The sequence below is a fragment of the Petaurus breviceps genome, unplaced genomic scaffold (genome assembly GCF_028583685.1).
Source record: "Petaurus breviceps papuanus isolate PSGF00001 unplaced genomic scaffold, PetGlider_PUasm1.0 90731, whole genome shotgun sequence".
In the NCBI taxonomy this organism is placed as follows: Eukaryota; Metazoa; Chordata; class Mammalia; order Diprotodontia; family Petauridae; genus Petaurus; species Petaurus breviceps.
In genome coordinates this window covers 1,492,360-1,508,008 of record NW_027187325.1, presented here as the reverse complement: position 1 = coordinate 1,508,008, position 15,649 = coordinate 1,492,360, and the positions used below count along the sequence as shown (strand labels likewise).

The window sequence follows — 15,649 nt, the reverse complement described above, 5'->3', positions numbered from 1 at the left end:
GGTGGGAAAGGCCACAGGTGGCCCTCTAGGTCCTTGGGTTCAGCCTTTTGACTGAGTCCAAGTGTCACAGAACAAGTCCTTTTATTAAGGGGATTTGTTCTGTGAAGCTCTAGACTCTAAAGTTAAGAAAACAATGGAAAAAAAATGTCACTAATACAGATTAAACTTAAAAGTATGGGTGTATGCGTGTGTGCTTGTGTGCATGTGTGCGTGTGTGTACACATATTTGAGAGATGGTTGTTAAACATTTACTAGCATACCCCTAGGCTAAAGTAAGAGGAAACGTTGAGGGAGGACCTGAGGGATGAAACAAATAAAGTTTAGGCTACAGATCTTGTGAAATCTATATAGGGGTTGCTCAGAAGCATTTATACCTTCCTTTCTAGTTCTTAACTCTTTTTTTTTATAGGTCTGCTTGCTAGATAAGTAACTTTCAGATAAGTGAAGTTTTACTGTATATTTGTATACACATGTTCTTAGAGTTCCACTTCAAAGATTAGACAACTAAAAACAAGGTCACAAAGTCCTGACACCAGGAAGAAGGACAAGGTATCTTTGATTCCCCAAACCAAAGCTTTTTCTCATAAAGGTCCAAACCTCTACTCTTTAATAAAACTCCATATCAGAGAGTGTGACTACTTTTATCGAGAAAATAATTTCTAGTCCAAAATTTCCTATGAACCATATGAAAAGTGAGTTGGGAAGAGTTATCTCCTTCCTGGGAGAGTGCAACTAAACTATTGTGTGTGTGTGTGTGTGTGTGTGTGTGTGTGTGTGTGAGAGAGAGAGAGAGAGACAGAGAGAGAGAGAGACAGAGAGAGAGACAGAGAGAGAGAGAGACAGAGAGAGAGAGAGACAGAGAGAGACAGAGAGAGACAGAGAGAGAGACAGAGACAGAGAGAGACAGAGACAGAGAGACAGAGAGAGACAGAGACAGAGAGACAGAGACAGAGAGAGATGTGCAAGTGGGCATGTGAGTTCCAGAGTGAATGTATATTCATAAAAAGAAAAAAAAAAGGTGGGGTAGAAACCCAGTCAGTTAATGTTGAAGAGAAAAGGAAAACAAAAAGAAAAAAAAAACTAACAACCCTGCCTATCTCCAAATTTGAGCCCCTCCCCTCAGCATGTGAGTTGTAAAGAGAATGACACATGTGCTGTTTCCTTTCCCAGTTGTCGAAGGGTCAGGAACCAGACAAGACCAGAGGAGACTTCTCCAGGAGACTCCTGCCTTTTTCTGATCCTTCCAGCTGTTCTGCTCAATCTCCCCAGCCTTCCCTGAGCCAGCAGAGACCAGTGGCCCAAGGCGTTCTGGAGCCTGACAGTTATGAGTAACACAAACAGTACAACAGTCAGTGACGGTGAGTACCTGCTTGTACTGCGTGTTTGTCCTGAGCTGCCTGGAAACAGTTAGAATTGAATGGGGGGAGGAAAGAGGGCCATTCTCAGGCTCCCCAATTCCCGGATGAACCTGACCTGAAGGAGAAGGAAAGAAAACTGGATATAAAGCCAGTGTCTTATCTTTCTTTACTCTTTGAGGAGTAAGGAGAGCCTTAGGAGGGAGAGAATTTGTGAGCTTGGTATAAACTCACTACAGGGGAATACCTTTCAAAACAATATTCTTCTCTTTTCCCCTTTTCAGTCTAAGAACTGAGTTAATTGTGGGAAAGGAAAGGAAACAGACACACTTCTTATTTTTTGTTGTTGGTTCATTTGTTGGGACATTTTTCCTTCCTCTGGGGGAATTAAAACAAAATATGGTTGGGGGGGGGGGAGATTAGTGGAACAGTTGAAGTCTTAAGGCACCAATAATGCTTTTCCTAGAAGCTGCCTGGCTCGATCTGGGCAGGAGCCACAAGCTGGGTATGTGTAACTTGATACTGAAGCTGAAAACTGTCCATATTTAAAAGCATGATACTGTTATCTGTCCCCGCCTCCCCACCCTTGCCCCTGAAGTTTAAGGAGAAAGAAGGAAAAAAGCGGGAGGGAGAGCACAAGAGAGAGATCTTGGGCAAGAACTATTTTTTTTCATAAAATAATAAAAATGCAGACAGTTGGAGAGAGAGTCCAAGTATTTAATAACTGAAGTGAACTTTCTGAGAACTTTTTTTTTCCCAAGCTGCCAAGAGAGCTCTGCTGAAAGTAGGACTGCTGAGCAGTGTTCAAAAGAAACTCCAATAGCCCAACAAGGTATTATGAATGGGCAAAAGAAGCAGCAGTGAGGGTGATACCCTTGACTAGTTGGGGTTTTCTGCAAGTCCGCTGGTGTCTGTTTTCTTTCTCTTTTTAGTTTTGAGTTAGCACATGGTTTGCTAACAGGAAGCCGTATGTGAAAAGATTCATTGTGAGGATACGCAGAAGCCTCTGTGAGCTCTTTCCCACCCACGCCACCCATCTTTTGAAATTACAAACTCACTTTTTTTTTCAATACCTTTTGCCCCCCTTCCCCCTTTTGGGGGCCTTCTCAATTTTGACTTGGTTCAATTGTTATAGTCACCCAGTGTCCCATATTTCACATGGTGCCAGTAGTTAGAGGAGAAAAGCCAAACAGAAAGGATGAGAACTTGGGACTAATATTCTTTAATGTGTGGGTGTCAGAGAGAACCGCTTTTTATAACTAAAGAACATTTGTGTTGTTGTGAGACTTCTGAGTTTTCCACAAGGTCTGGCCCTCCTATGTGTGGCAAGGGAGATGTGGGCAGTTTTTATGGTGGGAGTGGGAGTGGGGGAGGGAACAGAAAAAAATGCATGATACTTCTGATTATTCACATGCAAGTAGTTGTTGATAGAATACAGAGGAAATACTTGTATGTGAGATGCTAATTCCCTGTGTCAAACCAAGACAGGAAGATATTCCTTGGCCAGAACTATTAGAGAGAGGGGTGTGTGTGTGTGTATTTAAGTTTGTGATTTTTTTTCCTTAGAAGTACTTCTTTCTATTGGGGCAGGAGCTCTGATTCTGAAGATGAGAGTAGATCACACACATTTAATGGCCAGAGAATTGAATGTTACAGGCCAGCCTTGCATCCTATTAAACCTCACATTTGATTTATATGACGTTGGGATGCATCTTGCAGGAAAACTGACTGCCTGTCATTCCCCCTGCTAATTCAGGCAGGATGTTTCTATATCCTGTCTTGATTTGCATTACTGAACAGGGAAGAGGTGGGAGGGGGGGGGTGGAGGAAGCAAAGCAGAAGTTTCAAATCCATAGAACCAGTGAGGGCTTCTACAGCCTTCTTGATCCAGCTGTGTTCACAAAGCTAGGACTGGGCCCAGATTCCAGAAGTTATTTTTTTCAAGTGACTCATGTTCAGTAACCTTGAGTCCCCAGCAGCTGAATCAAAGAGGCATTGAAGTTTAGTCAGAGAGGCCAGGTATGGCATTTTTATACATCCCTGTCTTTGACAGGAGCAAAGAGGGTTATGTCAAGCACAACAAAGAAAAGATTTTTGTCATTGCTTAATCCCCCAGAAATATGTCAGATGTTGGAGTCCATTCATGATGTTGAGAAGCCAAAGTGTCCCGTGGTTTACCAGGATTGGGCAACTAGTTTCTGAGTACTTGCAAAATTCACTGGAATGGGAAGGGGAGGGGGTGTTGCTTCAAAGACATTTGGAGAGGGGAGCCCACAGTAATTTGGCCAAGATAGCTAGATTGTTGCTGACGGCAAATTTCAGCCAGAACAAGGGAGCTGTCTGTCTCCAGGAAACTGTCACCAAGAGATTTTATGTGTGCATTAGGGATGGAGGACCAGGAGTACCAGCAGTGAAAGTGTTAGCTTATCCAGAACTTTTTTTTTTCCTCTGAAGAACTCTAAACATTCTGGATTTATTCCTTGGAAGTAAATAGGGAACAGTTTTCATGATACTTTCTAGATGGGTATCAGAGATCATAGAATTTTAGATGAGAAAGGAAACTTTCAGGTCAACTTGAACTTGATTCTGCTGACTTAATAACCTCCCAGCCCCACCCCACCCCCCAAACTGTAAATTGGCATTTATTGTGATTGTAGAAGGGGTTTCAAACAGTGCTCACTTCTATACCTTACACCTAACTGGGAAAATGGCCTACCGGCTGAACTTTTATTATAATGACCAATTTCTAGCCCAGAGAACAAACAATTTAAAAAGATTTCCATCCTTCCACTAGAAAGGTTAAGGACCATGGAAGAAGAATGTTGCATGCATTGTCAAATACAGTGCTTCTGTTACTTTTTTTTTCTTAATTACTTTTATTTGTTACAAGGGAGGGGTCATTTCAGGGAGCTCTACTTGAAAATCACTGAAACGTAAAAACAAAAGATCAATCATATTTATTTTTAATTGACTGCATACGTTCGCTTAACTGTTAGTTATAACTTATTAGTTCTTAAACTTGTGCTTGGCAAGACATGCCATTGCATGTGACGGTTACTTAATAAATATTTGTTGAACCGTATTGAATGTCAAGGATTCTTACGGCACTATTGCAACAAGCACCTAAGTCCTTTCAAAGGTGCTTAGTAACCACTTGCATATCAATTTGTTCTGGTTTGTAAAGCAAATTCTCAAAAAAAAAAACTATATTGGACTCCAACTGCCTACCATATAGTGCCCTTACCCTAGCATTTATGGCCTTCCACAGTCTAACCCCTATCTAATAAGACTATATATTATCCAATAATACCAAGGCTACTTATCCAATAACATCTCCCACAGGGATCTGCCTGCCCTAAACAGGTAGCCCAATGTAGGTATTCATTTCCAAATCTATGTCTTAGACCTTTTTATACTTCCCTGGAATATTTCACCTTTCTAATTACCCAATCCCTACCTAGCTTTTAAGAACTGGATTAAATCCTAACAACACCCCCCCCCATCCCCACCTCCCACAAGTCTTCCTGACCAGTTCACATAGTAACTGTTCTGAGTCTTTGAACTCAGAAAGCAGACCTTTTTGAACTGTTCTAACAGTAAATTCCACCCATGAGGTTTGGTCCCAGGCAGATGGCAAATTTTTTGACAGATTAGTCAGCCAATCAAGCCACTGAAAGAAAGTTGTTATCACAGCTCACTCTCAGGGGATTGTAGAATTTAGATCTGGAAGGCCCCTCAGAAGTCAGATTTCAATATCCTTTTTATAAAGGAAGGAATTGAGGCTTGGAGAGTTTAAGTGACTTACCCAGGGTCACACCAGTAGCAAATATTTGAGTCAGGTTTTGAACTCAGACCAAACTCCAGATTTAGATAAATGAAAACTACAAAACAGCTATCTGATTCTCTCTTAGAAGGCAGTCATGAACTTTCTCTGGGATAATGATCAGTCAACAAGTGGTTTTTTTAATTATTTATAGCATTCTTTTCTTTTTAAATTTTGAGTTTCAAATTCTTTCCCTCCTTCCCACTCCTCCTACCCACTGAGAAAGCAAGCAATATGATATCAATTATACATGAGAAGTCATGCAAAACATATTTCCATATTAGCCATATTACCAAAAATAAGCAAGAAAAAGAAAGCAAGAAAATTACTCTTCAATTTGCACTTGGAGGTCATCAGTTCTCTCTCTGGAGGTAGATAGCATTTTTTCATCATGAGTCCTTTGGAATTGTCTTGGATCATTGTATTGATCAGGGTAGTCAAGTCTTTCACATTTGATCATAATTACAGCATTACTATAAACGATCTCCCAGTTCTTTGCATTTCACTTTGCATCAGTTCATACAAGTCTTGCCATGTTTCTTCTGAAAACATACCTCTCATAATTTCTTTTGGCACAATAGTATTTCATCACAATCATATACTACAACTTGTACAGCCATTCCCTGATTGATGGGCATCCCCTCAATTTCCAATTCTTTGCCACCACAAAAAGAAAGTTAACCAATATTTTTGTACATCTAGGTCCTTTTCCTTTTTCTTCCATCTCTTTGGGATAAAGACCTAATAGTGGCATTGCTGGGTTAAAGTTATGCACAGCTTTATAGCCCTTTGGGCATATTTCCCAGTTGTTCTTTAGAATGGTTGAACCAATTCACTTCTCTACCTGTAGCAGTTCCTTAGTGTACCTATTTGTCCTTATCCACTCCAGTATTTTTCATTTCTGATAAGTGTGAGATTATACCTCAGAGATGTTTTAATTTGACTTTCTCTAATCAATAGTGATTGAGAGCATTTTTTCATGACTATGAATAGCTTTGATTTCTTCTTCTGAAAACTACTTGTTATTGGTTTATGACCTTTGACCATTTATCAATTAGAGAATGGTTCTTATTTTTATGAATTTGACTTAGTTCTATATTCAGTATATATTTGAAAAATGAAGACTTCATTAGAGAAATTTTCTATAAAATGTTTGATATTACTTCTTTTATGAACCTTTTAGCAAAATGTAGCTTCTCTTATCTCTTTTAATTAGGTCTATTTTTTGCTTTTGCTTTGTCTGAGACCATGACTCTTTTTTACTTCAGCTGAAGCATGTTAGATTCTGCTCCAGCCCTTTGTTTTAACTCTGTGTGTGACTTTATTTTTCAAGTGTGTCTTGTAAACAAGATATTTTTGGATTCTGGTTTCTAATCCATTCTGCTATCTACTTCTATTTTATGAGGGAGTTCATCACAGTCACTTCATAGCAATGATTACTGTTCATTTCCATCCATCCCATTATCTTGTTTCTTTCTCTCACTCACCCCCCATCCCCATCCCTCCTCAAAATCTATTTTGCTTCTAACCACTGACTCCCTTAATCTGCCACCACCATTTTATCACACCCCCCCCTTTCTCTTAACCCCTTCCCCTTCTATTTATCTATTGGGTAAATTATGTTTCTATACACAACTAAGTGTGTAAATATATTTTCCCTCTTTGTACTGATGAGAGTGAGGTTGAAGAATTGCCTGCCGCCGCCATCACGCCATTTTCCCTTTCATTGGAAAAGCTCTCTTTTGTACACTTCATTTATATGAAAAAAAATTCTCCATTCTACCTCTCCCTTCCCCATTCTCTTTCTCACCCCTTCATTTTGGGGGGAGATCATTCTAACATAATCAGTTCACACCTATGCCCTCTATTTTTGTAAACTCTTTTTAACTGCCCTAATAATGATAAATTTCCTGGGAGTTACATTTATCATCATCCCTTACAGGAATATAAGCAGTTCAATTTTGAGTCCCTTATGATTATTTTTTCATGTTTACCTTTTTATATTTCTCTTGAATCTTGTATTTGAATGTCAAATTTTCTATTTAGCTCTGATCTTTTCATCAGGAATGTTTTAAGATTCTCTACTTCACTAAATATCCATTTTTTTATCCTGAAGGATTGTACTCAGTTTTCCCTGTATAGGTGACGCTTGGTTGTAATCCTAGCTCCTTTGCCTTTAGGAATATCATATTCCAAATCCTCTGCTCCTTTAGCATGGAAACTGCTAAATCTTGTGTGATCCTGACTGTGGCTGCATGATACTTAAATTGTTTCTTTCTAGCTGCTTTAAATATTTTCTTTTTGACCTAGGAGATCTGGAATCTGGCTATAATATTCCTGGGAGCTTTCATTTTGGGATCTCTTTTAGGAGGTGATTGGTAGATTCTTTCAATTTCTATTTTCCCCTTGGTATCTAAGATATCGGGTTAGTTTTCCTTTATAATTTCTTGAAAAATGTTGTCTACACCCTTCTGTGACTATGGCTTTTAAGTAGTTCGATAATTCCTAAATCATATCTCCTCGATCTATTTTCCAGGTTTTCACATTTTCTTCTATTTTTTCATTCTTTTTACTTTGCTTTATTATTTCTTGATGTCTCATGAAATCATTAGCTCTCACTTGCCCACTTCTGTTTTTTTAGGAATTATTTTCTTCACCAAGATTTTGTACCGCTTTTTCCATTTGGCCAGTTCTACTTTTTAAGGTTATATTTTCTTCAGTAATTTGTGTGCTTCTTTTACCAAGCTGTTAAATCTCTTTTCATAATTTTACTGCATTACTTTTTTGGCAGGGAGGCAATCAGGGTTAAGTGACTTGCCCAGCATTCACATAACTAGTGGGTGTCTGAGGGCAGATTTGAACTCAGGTCCTCTTGACTCCAGGGCTGATTTCTCTATCCACTGTGCCACCTAGCTACCCCTCTACTTTCTTTTCCCAATTTTTTCTTCTTCCATTCTTAATTCTATTTTTTTTTACATCTCCCATGAATTTTTGTTGGGTTGGGGTCCAATTAGCATTTTACTTTGAGGCTTTTTTTGGTGGCTGTTTTAACATTGTTGCCATCTTCTGAGTTTACGTCTTGGTCTTCCCTGACAGCTTTTTATGGCCAAATTCTTTTTGTTGTTGTTGACTCATTTTCCCATACATTTTCCTGACTCTGAACTTTATCTTCAAGTTGAACTCTGTTCACCTTGGCATGGGGAGACACAATCCCATGCTTCAGGCTTTTCATGCTGCTATTTTCTAGTTCTGAGGGTCTGCAAGTTCTTGGTACTTCCAAGGTGGTATGATCCTGATAGGGATGGTCACTGCTGTTCTGGTCTATGCTCTGGTCATTACCAAGGAAGGGCTCCTGGTCCCCCATAGATGTATAGGTTCAAGCTCCTCTTTGCATTGAAACTGTAACCAGGGCCCTAACTCTTTTGTGACTGACCACCAGCACTCCTCTCCACCCTGGAACGCAACCCAGAACTGTATATTGGCAATAGAATTGCCAAATGAGTGCTAGCTGTACCTAGCAGCAGCAAAGAGCCCCCATCTCTTTCTGACGGGTTGTCCAACCTCCTTGCTGTCTCTGAGCTGAGAGCTCCCAAAGTTGTTGCAGCAGCTGTTCTTGCCCTTCCATGTGTGCAGGCTCCAGAAAGACTTCTATCCTGGCGTTTCAGACTTCTCCTGTCAACTTCTTAAGTTTTCTCAGGCTGGAAAAATATTTGACCCTAACTTTTTGTTGATTCTTTCACTCCAAAATTTCATTTGAGGCATTATTTTAAAGTTTTTTGGAGGGCAATGTTGGGAGAATTTAGCTAGGTGGCTACCCCTAATATGCCATCTTATTGCTTCCTTAAAAAGCATTTATTAAGCCAAAAAATTGGAAACTGTGATATCCATCCTTTTGGGAATGGCTAAAAAAGTTGTTCTATGTGATTGTGATGTAATACTTTTGTGCTATAAGAAATGACAGGGGCATCTAGGTGGCACAGTGAATAGAGCACTGGCCCTGGAGTCAGGAGGACCTGAGTTCAAATGTGACCTCAGACACTTGACACACTTACTAGCCGTGTGCCTTTGGGCAAGTCACTTAACCCCAATTGCTCTCTAAAAAGCAAAAAAAAAAAATGACAAGCAGGATGCTCTCAGAAAAAAAAAGACCTGGAAAGACTTATATGAACAGATGCAAAGTGAAATGAGTAAAACCAAGAGAAACCCTGTACACAGTAATAGCAATATTGTAAGATGATCCACTGTGAACTAACTTAGCTAGTCTCAGAAAAACAAGTATCCAAGACAAGAAGGACTTAAGTTAAAAGATGCTGTCCATGGGGAGGCCAGGTAGCACAGCAAGTAAGAGCACCGGCTCCAGTGTTGAGAAAACCTGGAGATCGAATCCCGGGCTCAGACACTTAGCACCCACCCAGAAACACCTGGCCGTGTAACCTTGAGCAAGTTACTTAACCCCAATTGCTTAGGGGTGGCCAGGTGGCTCAGCGAGTAAGAGTACCGGCTCCAGTGTTGGGACGACCTGGAGATCGAATCCCGGGCTCAGACACTCAGCACCACACCCAGAAATAACTGGCCGTGTAACCTTGAGCAAGTTACTTAACCCCAATTGCTTAAAAATAAAAAAAAAATAAAAATAAAAAAAAGATGCTGTCCATCTCCAGGGAAAGAACTGATGAAGGCTGAATGCTGATTGAAGAGACTTTTTCTTCACTTGATTTTTCTTGTTTTTTTTTTTGTCTGTCTTTTCTTTCACAGCATGACTTATATGGCAATGTGCTTTGCAAGACTACAAATGTATAACATATGTCAAATTGCCTTCTTAATGAGAATGGTGGGAGAGAGAATTAGGAACTCAAAATTTGAAAAAAAAAATAAAATTGTTCTTACATGTAATTGGGAAAATAGAATACTCATTTTTTAAAAGACAGTATTTTATAGCTGATCTTAGAGGTAATAAGAAGTCACTGAAGTTTATTGAAGTTGATGTGGTCAGGTGTGTACTTTGTGCTGAATGCAGTGCCCAAGCTTCATTTTCTGGCCCCAACATCAACTCATAGCAAAGGCCTGTGGTTAAGGTGGAGATTCACTTCTTTGCCTCTGCCCTGAGCAATCTTGTAAGTCACTTTCTCTTCATGAAACACATAACACGCACAAAAGCCTCCCCATCCTATCCCAAATACCCAATCTCACAATTCTTGAAAAGAAGATTTTATTTTGATTCTGAAATATATTCCATCTAATTTGACCTCATACCCTTAACACTTACTAGCCAAGTCACTTAACTCCAATTGCCTTGCCTCCCCCCCTCCAAAAAACAAAATAATAATAATAATAATTAAAAAATAAGAATAAAAAACAAAAATGAAAGATGAATAATAACAAGCTCAAGCACCACCATCAAATGAAGCTTTACTTGATCTGACTTCTAGTGTCAAATGTCCCACTACCATCTTGTATGTAACTACCTTGTGTTTGTTTTTAGGCATTCTCTTTATAATTTATTCTCTACCCATTGAGAGTTAAGAAAACTGGGTTCATACAACTCTGCCACTTAGAAGTTATATCGTCCCTTGGCCCTGGTTTTCACATTTATAAAATGGAGATAATTATACTAAAAAATACCAAAATTATAATACTAAATTATACTAAAAAGTAACACTACTGCTACTACATACTCCAAAGAGTTGTTATGGAGAAGGTGTTTTGAAAATTGTAAAGTATTCATACAGAAATTAAGTATTATGGACAAAGGACATGTAGGAGAGAGATCATGTCTCATAGGAAAGCCCAATCTCACTATGGGTCTCATAATATACATCCTAGATTTAGCTGAGCAATAAAAAGCAGGCTTGCTCTCTCTGTCTCTCTGTGTGTCTCTCTCTCTGTCTCCACCTCTATTTGCTTCTCTGTCTCTATTTGTCTCTCTCTGTGTCTTTCCTTGTCTCTGTTTCTCTCTCTTTTTATGTCTGTCTGTCTGTCTTTCTTTTTTGTCTGTCTCTTTTTTTATGTCTGTCTCTGTTTTTTTCTCCCTCTCTCCCTCTCTCTCTCTCTCTCCCTCTCTCTGTCTCTCTGTCTCTCTCTCTCTCCCTCTCTCTCTCTCTCTCTCCCTCTCTCCCTCTCTCTCTCTCTCTCTCTCTCTCTCTCATCTCTACCTCTCTTTGACTCTCCCTGTCTCTATGCTTCTCCCTTTCTGTTTCTCTTTTTCTCTTGAGGGAGATGCTGCTGTTGATTAGCTATGCTTTTATGTTGCTCATATACATAATTTTCTATATCTATAAATATTCACAATCGTGACCTTTTTTTCTTTTTTACTCTTCTTACTCAAGTAGAGCAGTAGCATTGACTGAACTACCCTACATTATATTCAGGCCCCAGAAGCTATACACTTTCTACCCTTTTCACTTCCCCCTATTCCTCACCCCCCCTCTCCCACCACAACCTTGGCCCCTACTCATTGGAGGCTACGTTACCCATTTCAATTAGGTCTTCTTTTGATGACATTATGTACATGAACATCTTAAATAATGGCCATGGTAGAGATGTAACTAAGGGTCGTATAGCTGTGTACTTACTTCTGTGGAACTAGTTTGGAAGGCATGGGGAAATATCCAACTCTCTGCCCTCCCCCTACCTCCTGAGGAAGTCCACCCACATCTTTTGTGAAGCAGCAACTCCAGGGAGCTAAAAGGCTCTATTAAATAGATGTAGAAATAACCAAGAAGACTCTTCTTCTTACCCAGGCTCTACAGTTGTATTTTCTCAGATTCAGCATTGGACTCATATCAGATGGCAGAGACATTGTCTTTACTCTAGGGAAATGACCAGTCAGATGGGAGAGATGCAGTTTTGACCTTGGGGAATCACATGGTCTATTCAGGGAGACATCTCTTATACTCAGGGAGGGAGGACATAACCAGTGCTCTTAGGAAACCTGTGGTCTGATGGGAGAGGTAAAATTCCTCCCCACGATGTCCCTCCCCCATTCCTACCTTAATACTAAAAATTAAAGCTGAAGGAATTAGGTTGATTAGAATCAAGGAAAGAATTAATTTATAAAGGTTTCATAGGAGAGGTAGAGGTGAACATAGAAGGTGGTATATAATCAAAACAGGAAATCAGAGAATGGCAAGCTTTGATGGAGAAGAATGAGGAAGGGATTGTGTGAGGCTGAGAAGTAGGAATGAGTGGGGAATAGTTAGGGAGGCATAGGGGGAGACAAGTTCACTTGGCTGGAGTAAAGCCTCTGAGCTCGATTCCAATCCTGCATTTGTGAGTAATTACCCAGGCTATTTGACTAGTCATTAAATCAATAATCTTCTGAATCCTACTTTCATCATCTGCAAAGTGGGAATAACAATACAGGCTCTTACTAATCACTGAGTTGGAGATGATGAATATGAAAGAATTTTCTGACTTTCAGCCCAGTGTACCTTTGACTATAAAAAAAAAAATTGTGGAGGAGGGTTAAGTAAAAACTGAAACTTTGATTCCTTTCATCTGAATAGAAACTACCCAATGGTGCCCTTGTTTGTTATTGTTTGACTCTTCATGACCTCATTTGGGGTTTTCTTGGCAAAATACTGGAGTGGTTTGCCATTTCCTTCTCCAGATCATTTTATAGATGAGGAAACTAAAGCAGATAGGGTTAAGTGACTTGCCCAGAGTCACACCTCTGTTAAGTGCCTGAGGCCAGATTTGAATGCTGGAAGATGAGGCCCGAATCCAGGGCTGGCACTCTATCTACCGAACACCTAGCTGCCAGGTTCTCTTGTTAGAAACATAATATTGACCTGGATACATCCCGAAGTCTATCCATCATGGCATTTTTATTATTGTGATTCATGAGATCTAAGCATAAAGGGCAGACCCACAAGTAGGTCCAATGGCTGGGTTTGGCTAGTCCTTCCTTTCCTTAGCTGACTTGGTTTGTGATTGGCCTCTGACAGTATATGGAGGATGCAGAGGGAGAGAAAAGGAAGATACTGAAATGACAGAGACTATAGCAATCATTTAGACCAAGTCCCTTGTTTTATAGATGAGAAAACTAAGCCCCTTTGAGAGGTTAAGTGTCTTGCTGTAGGTCACCCAGGTTGTGAATCACAAAAGCTTGGACTGGAACCAAGATCCTCTGATTCCAAATTTAGTGCTAGAGAGTGGCTCATTCTTTCCTTTGAGGAAAGAACATGAAAGAATTGAAGAAGCAGGAATGAGGAAAAAATTAAAACCAAAGCACATATTCTATCCTTAAGAGAGTTGGAGAGGAGGATTATAAAAGGAGCTATGTAAAGAAGGGGAGGAAAAGAACATTGTACTGTCAAGACCATTACTGTCTCATATGGCCTCCCCAGGTATCATTCAATAAAGGGAGAGTATCTATCCGTCTCTAGGAACAATGGCAGGATACAAAAGAAAGAGGCAGCATTGTTACCCTCAAGGAATTTTAAGTCTAGCTGGATAGCAAGGAGATAGAATATATAATATACACATAGGAGATGACACAAGAACACAGCTGTGTATTAATGTTTGAATCCTTTAGATCAGATCCCTTTGACATATATAGTACTTTGTACTTTTCAAAGAATGGTTTTCTCCATTATTTCATTTGGTTCTGTGAGCGAGGCAGACCACAATTACCATTCAGATTTTTTAGGTGAAGAAACTGAGGTCCATAGAATTTAAATGTGGGTGTTTTTTTTTTTTGTTTGAGGTTTGTTTTGTTTTTGTTTTGTTTTTTGCCAAAATTTCTTACCCAGTACATGGCAGAGCCAGCCCTAAAATTTCGGTCTCTTGACTCTTAGTCTAGGACTCATTCCAGCAGAACATAGGGCAGTGATTAGATTAGTGATTGTGGCTAATCAAGGAAGACTTCATAGAGGAAATACTACATTCAGTCAAATTCTGATGGAGGTCTTTGAGCACTGGATCAAAAAGATTAAAGTACCCTAGATGAGAAAAAAATGGAAAGGAAATGCAGAATCTGGGGAGACATTTTAGAGTAAAATATCAACTAAAACAACATGAGGAGATGACAGAACTAACAAAGGACAGAGAAGAGGAAATGACTGGTGGAAAGTTAGACCTGAAAATGCTGTACAGATCTCTTCTTTCTTTGACCCTTGTTTGGGTCACTCCTATCACATTCACAATATAAACCAGGAAGAGGAAGTGCAGCCTGGACTTAATTGTGGTCAATAAGAGAGAGAGAGAGCTGGTGATGGGGAAGTGACAGGAACTTTGAGAGAAATTGACCGTGTCATCTTCAATAAAGGGTCTACCCTCTCTTCCAACGTTAGATTCCTTGATTTATTATATATTTAGGGTAAAGTTTTTTCATCCCATCACATACTTTTTGAACCTAAATCTGTCTTGCAATGAGGAAAACTATTAGCAACTTGAGGTAGTGTATCATGTTTTCAATTTAGAATTCCCAGAGTACCTATACTGGGGCTAGGAGTTTGATAGTTAGTAGGGAGTCAGTAAATACTAATTTAATGGAATGGAACTGAAGGTAAAAGCAGTTTAAAATTCTAAGAGGCCATATCTTCAGTAACCATCTATCATAATTGAACTTTCTCTTCAATATTACATTCCCAGCTACTCTCCCTTCCTTTCTATCACTCTCCTATTTCCTACTTTATTAATTTATTTTTCTGTCTTTCTGTTTCTGCTGCTCATTTTCTGGCTGTTTTCTTTTCATCTGTTCTGGGTTTGTCCTGTGCTTTTTCCCCCATCCAGACTATCTCTGAAGAGTTTCCTCAAGACTCTGGCTCTAGTCCCAGAAGTTAATGAATTTTCATCTTCTAATCCCATCTCTCTAAAATGAAAGAATAGGTCTAGACTATCGCTAAGGTCCATCCCAGCTCTGCTGTCCTATCATGTTATGAATCAACCAGTATTTGTTGAAGATCTAGGTGTTTTGGCTTCTGAGCGGTGACTCTTCCAAAGGAGGACATTTGAAGAGAAGTGCGCTGTGGCCCGCACAGTTTGCTCCACCTCATATGATTGTCCCCTTTTCTGATGTCCTATAGTGCTCCTATTCAATGACACAAATTTTAGAACTTAATAGTTCTGTTTCATGTGTTTTCCTTATCTCTCTCAGAAGACCACAAGCTCTTTGAGGGCAAAGATCATGCTACCTTCTCTCATTAATTCATTTATTTATTAATTCAGTCAGTCAATAAGTATTCATTAAGTAATTACCATGTGCCAGACATTTTGCTATGCACAAGGGATATAAAGAAAGCCACTGTCCCTGCACTCAAGGACCTCACAGTATAGTAGAGGAGATGACATGTAAATAACTGTGTATATAAGATATATAGATATATATATGTAGATATATACACACACAGAAGGAAGGAAGAAAGGAAGGAAGGAAGGAAGGAAGGAAGGAAGGAAGGAAGGAAGGAAGGAAGGAAGGAAAAAAGGAAGGAAGGAAGGAAAGAAGGAAGGAAACAGATAAGCAGTGAGC

At 39.5% G+C, this 15,649-nt stretch overlaps 1 protein-coding gene across 2 annotated transcripts in view; it reads left to right on the top strand.

Moving 5' to 3' along the window:
* The first annotated feature begins 1,125 nt into the window (after window positions 1-1,125).
* Window positions 1,126-15,649, top strand: part of GYPC (glycophorin C (Gerbich blood group)) — a 96,853-nt gene continuing 82,329 nt past the window's right edge. Inside the window, exon 1 of one of the 2 annotated variants that reach the window (XM_069066886.1) lies at window positions 1,126-1,358. In XM_069066886.1, the coding sequence (XP_068922987.1) occupies window positions 1,325-1,358 (34 nt within the window). In that variant the 5' untranslated portion in view covers window positions 1,126-1,324. The remainder of the gene's footprint in view (window positions 1,359-15,649) is intronic. The other variant, XM_069066885.1, reaches the window with a different exon arrangement.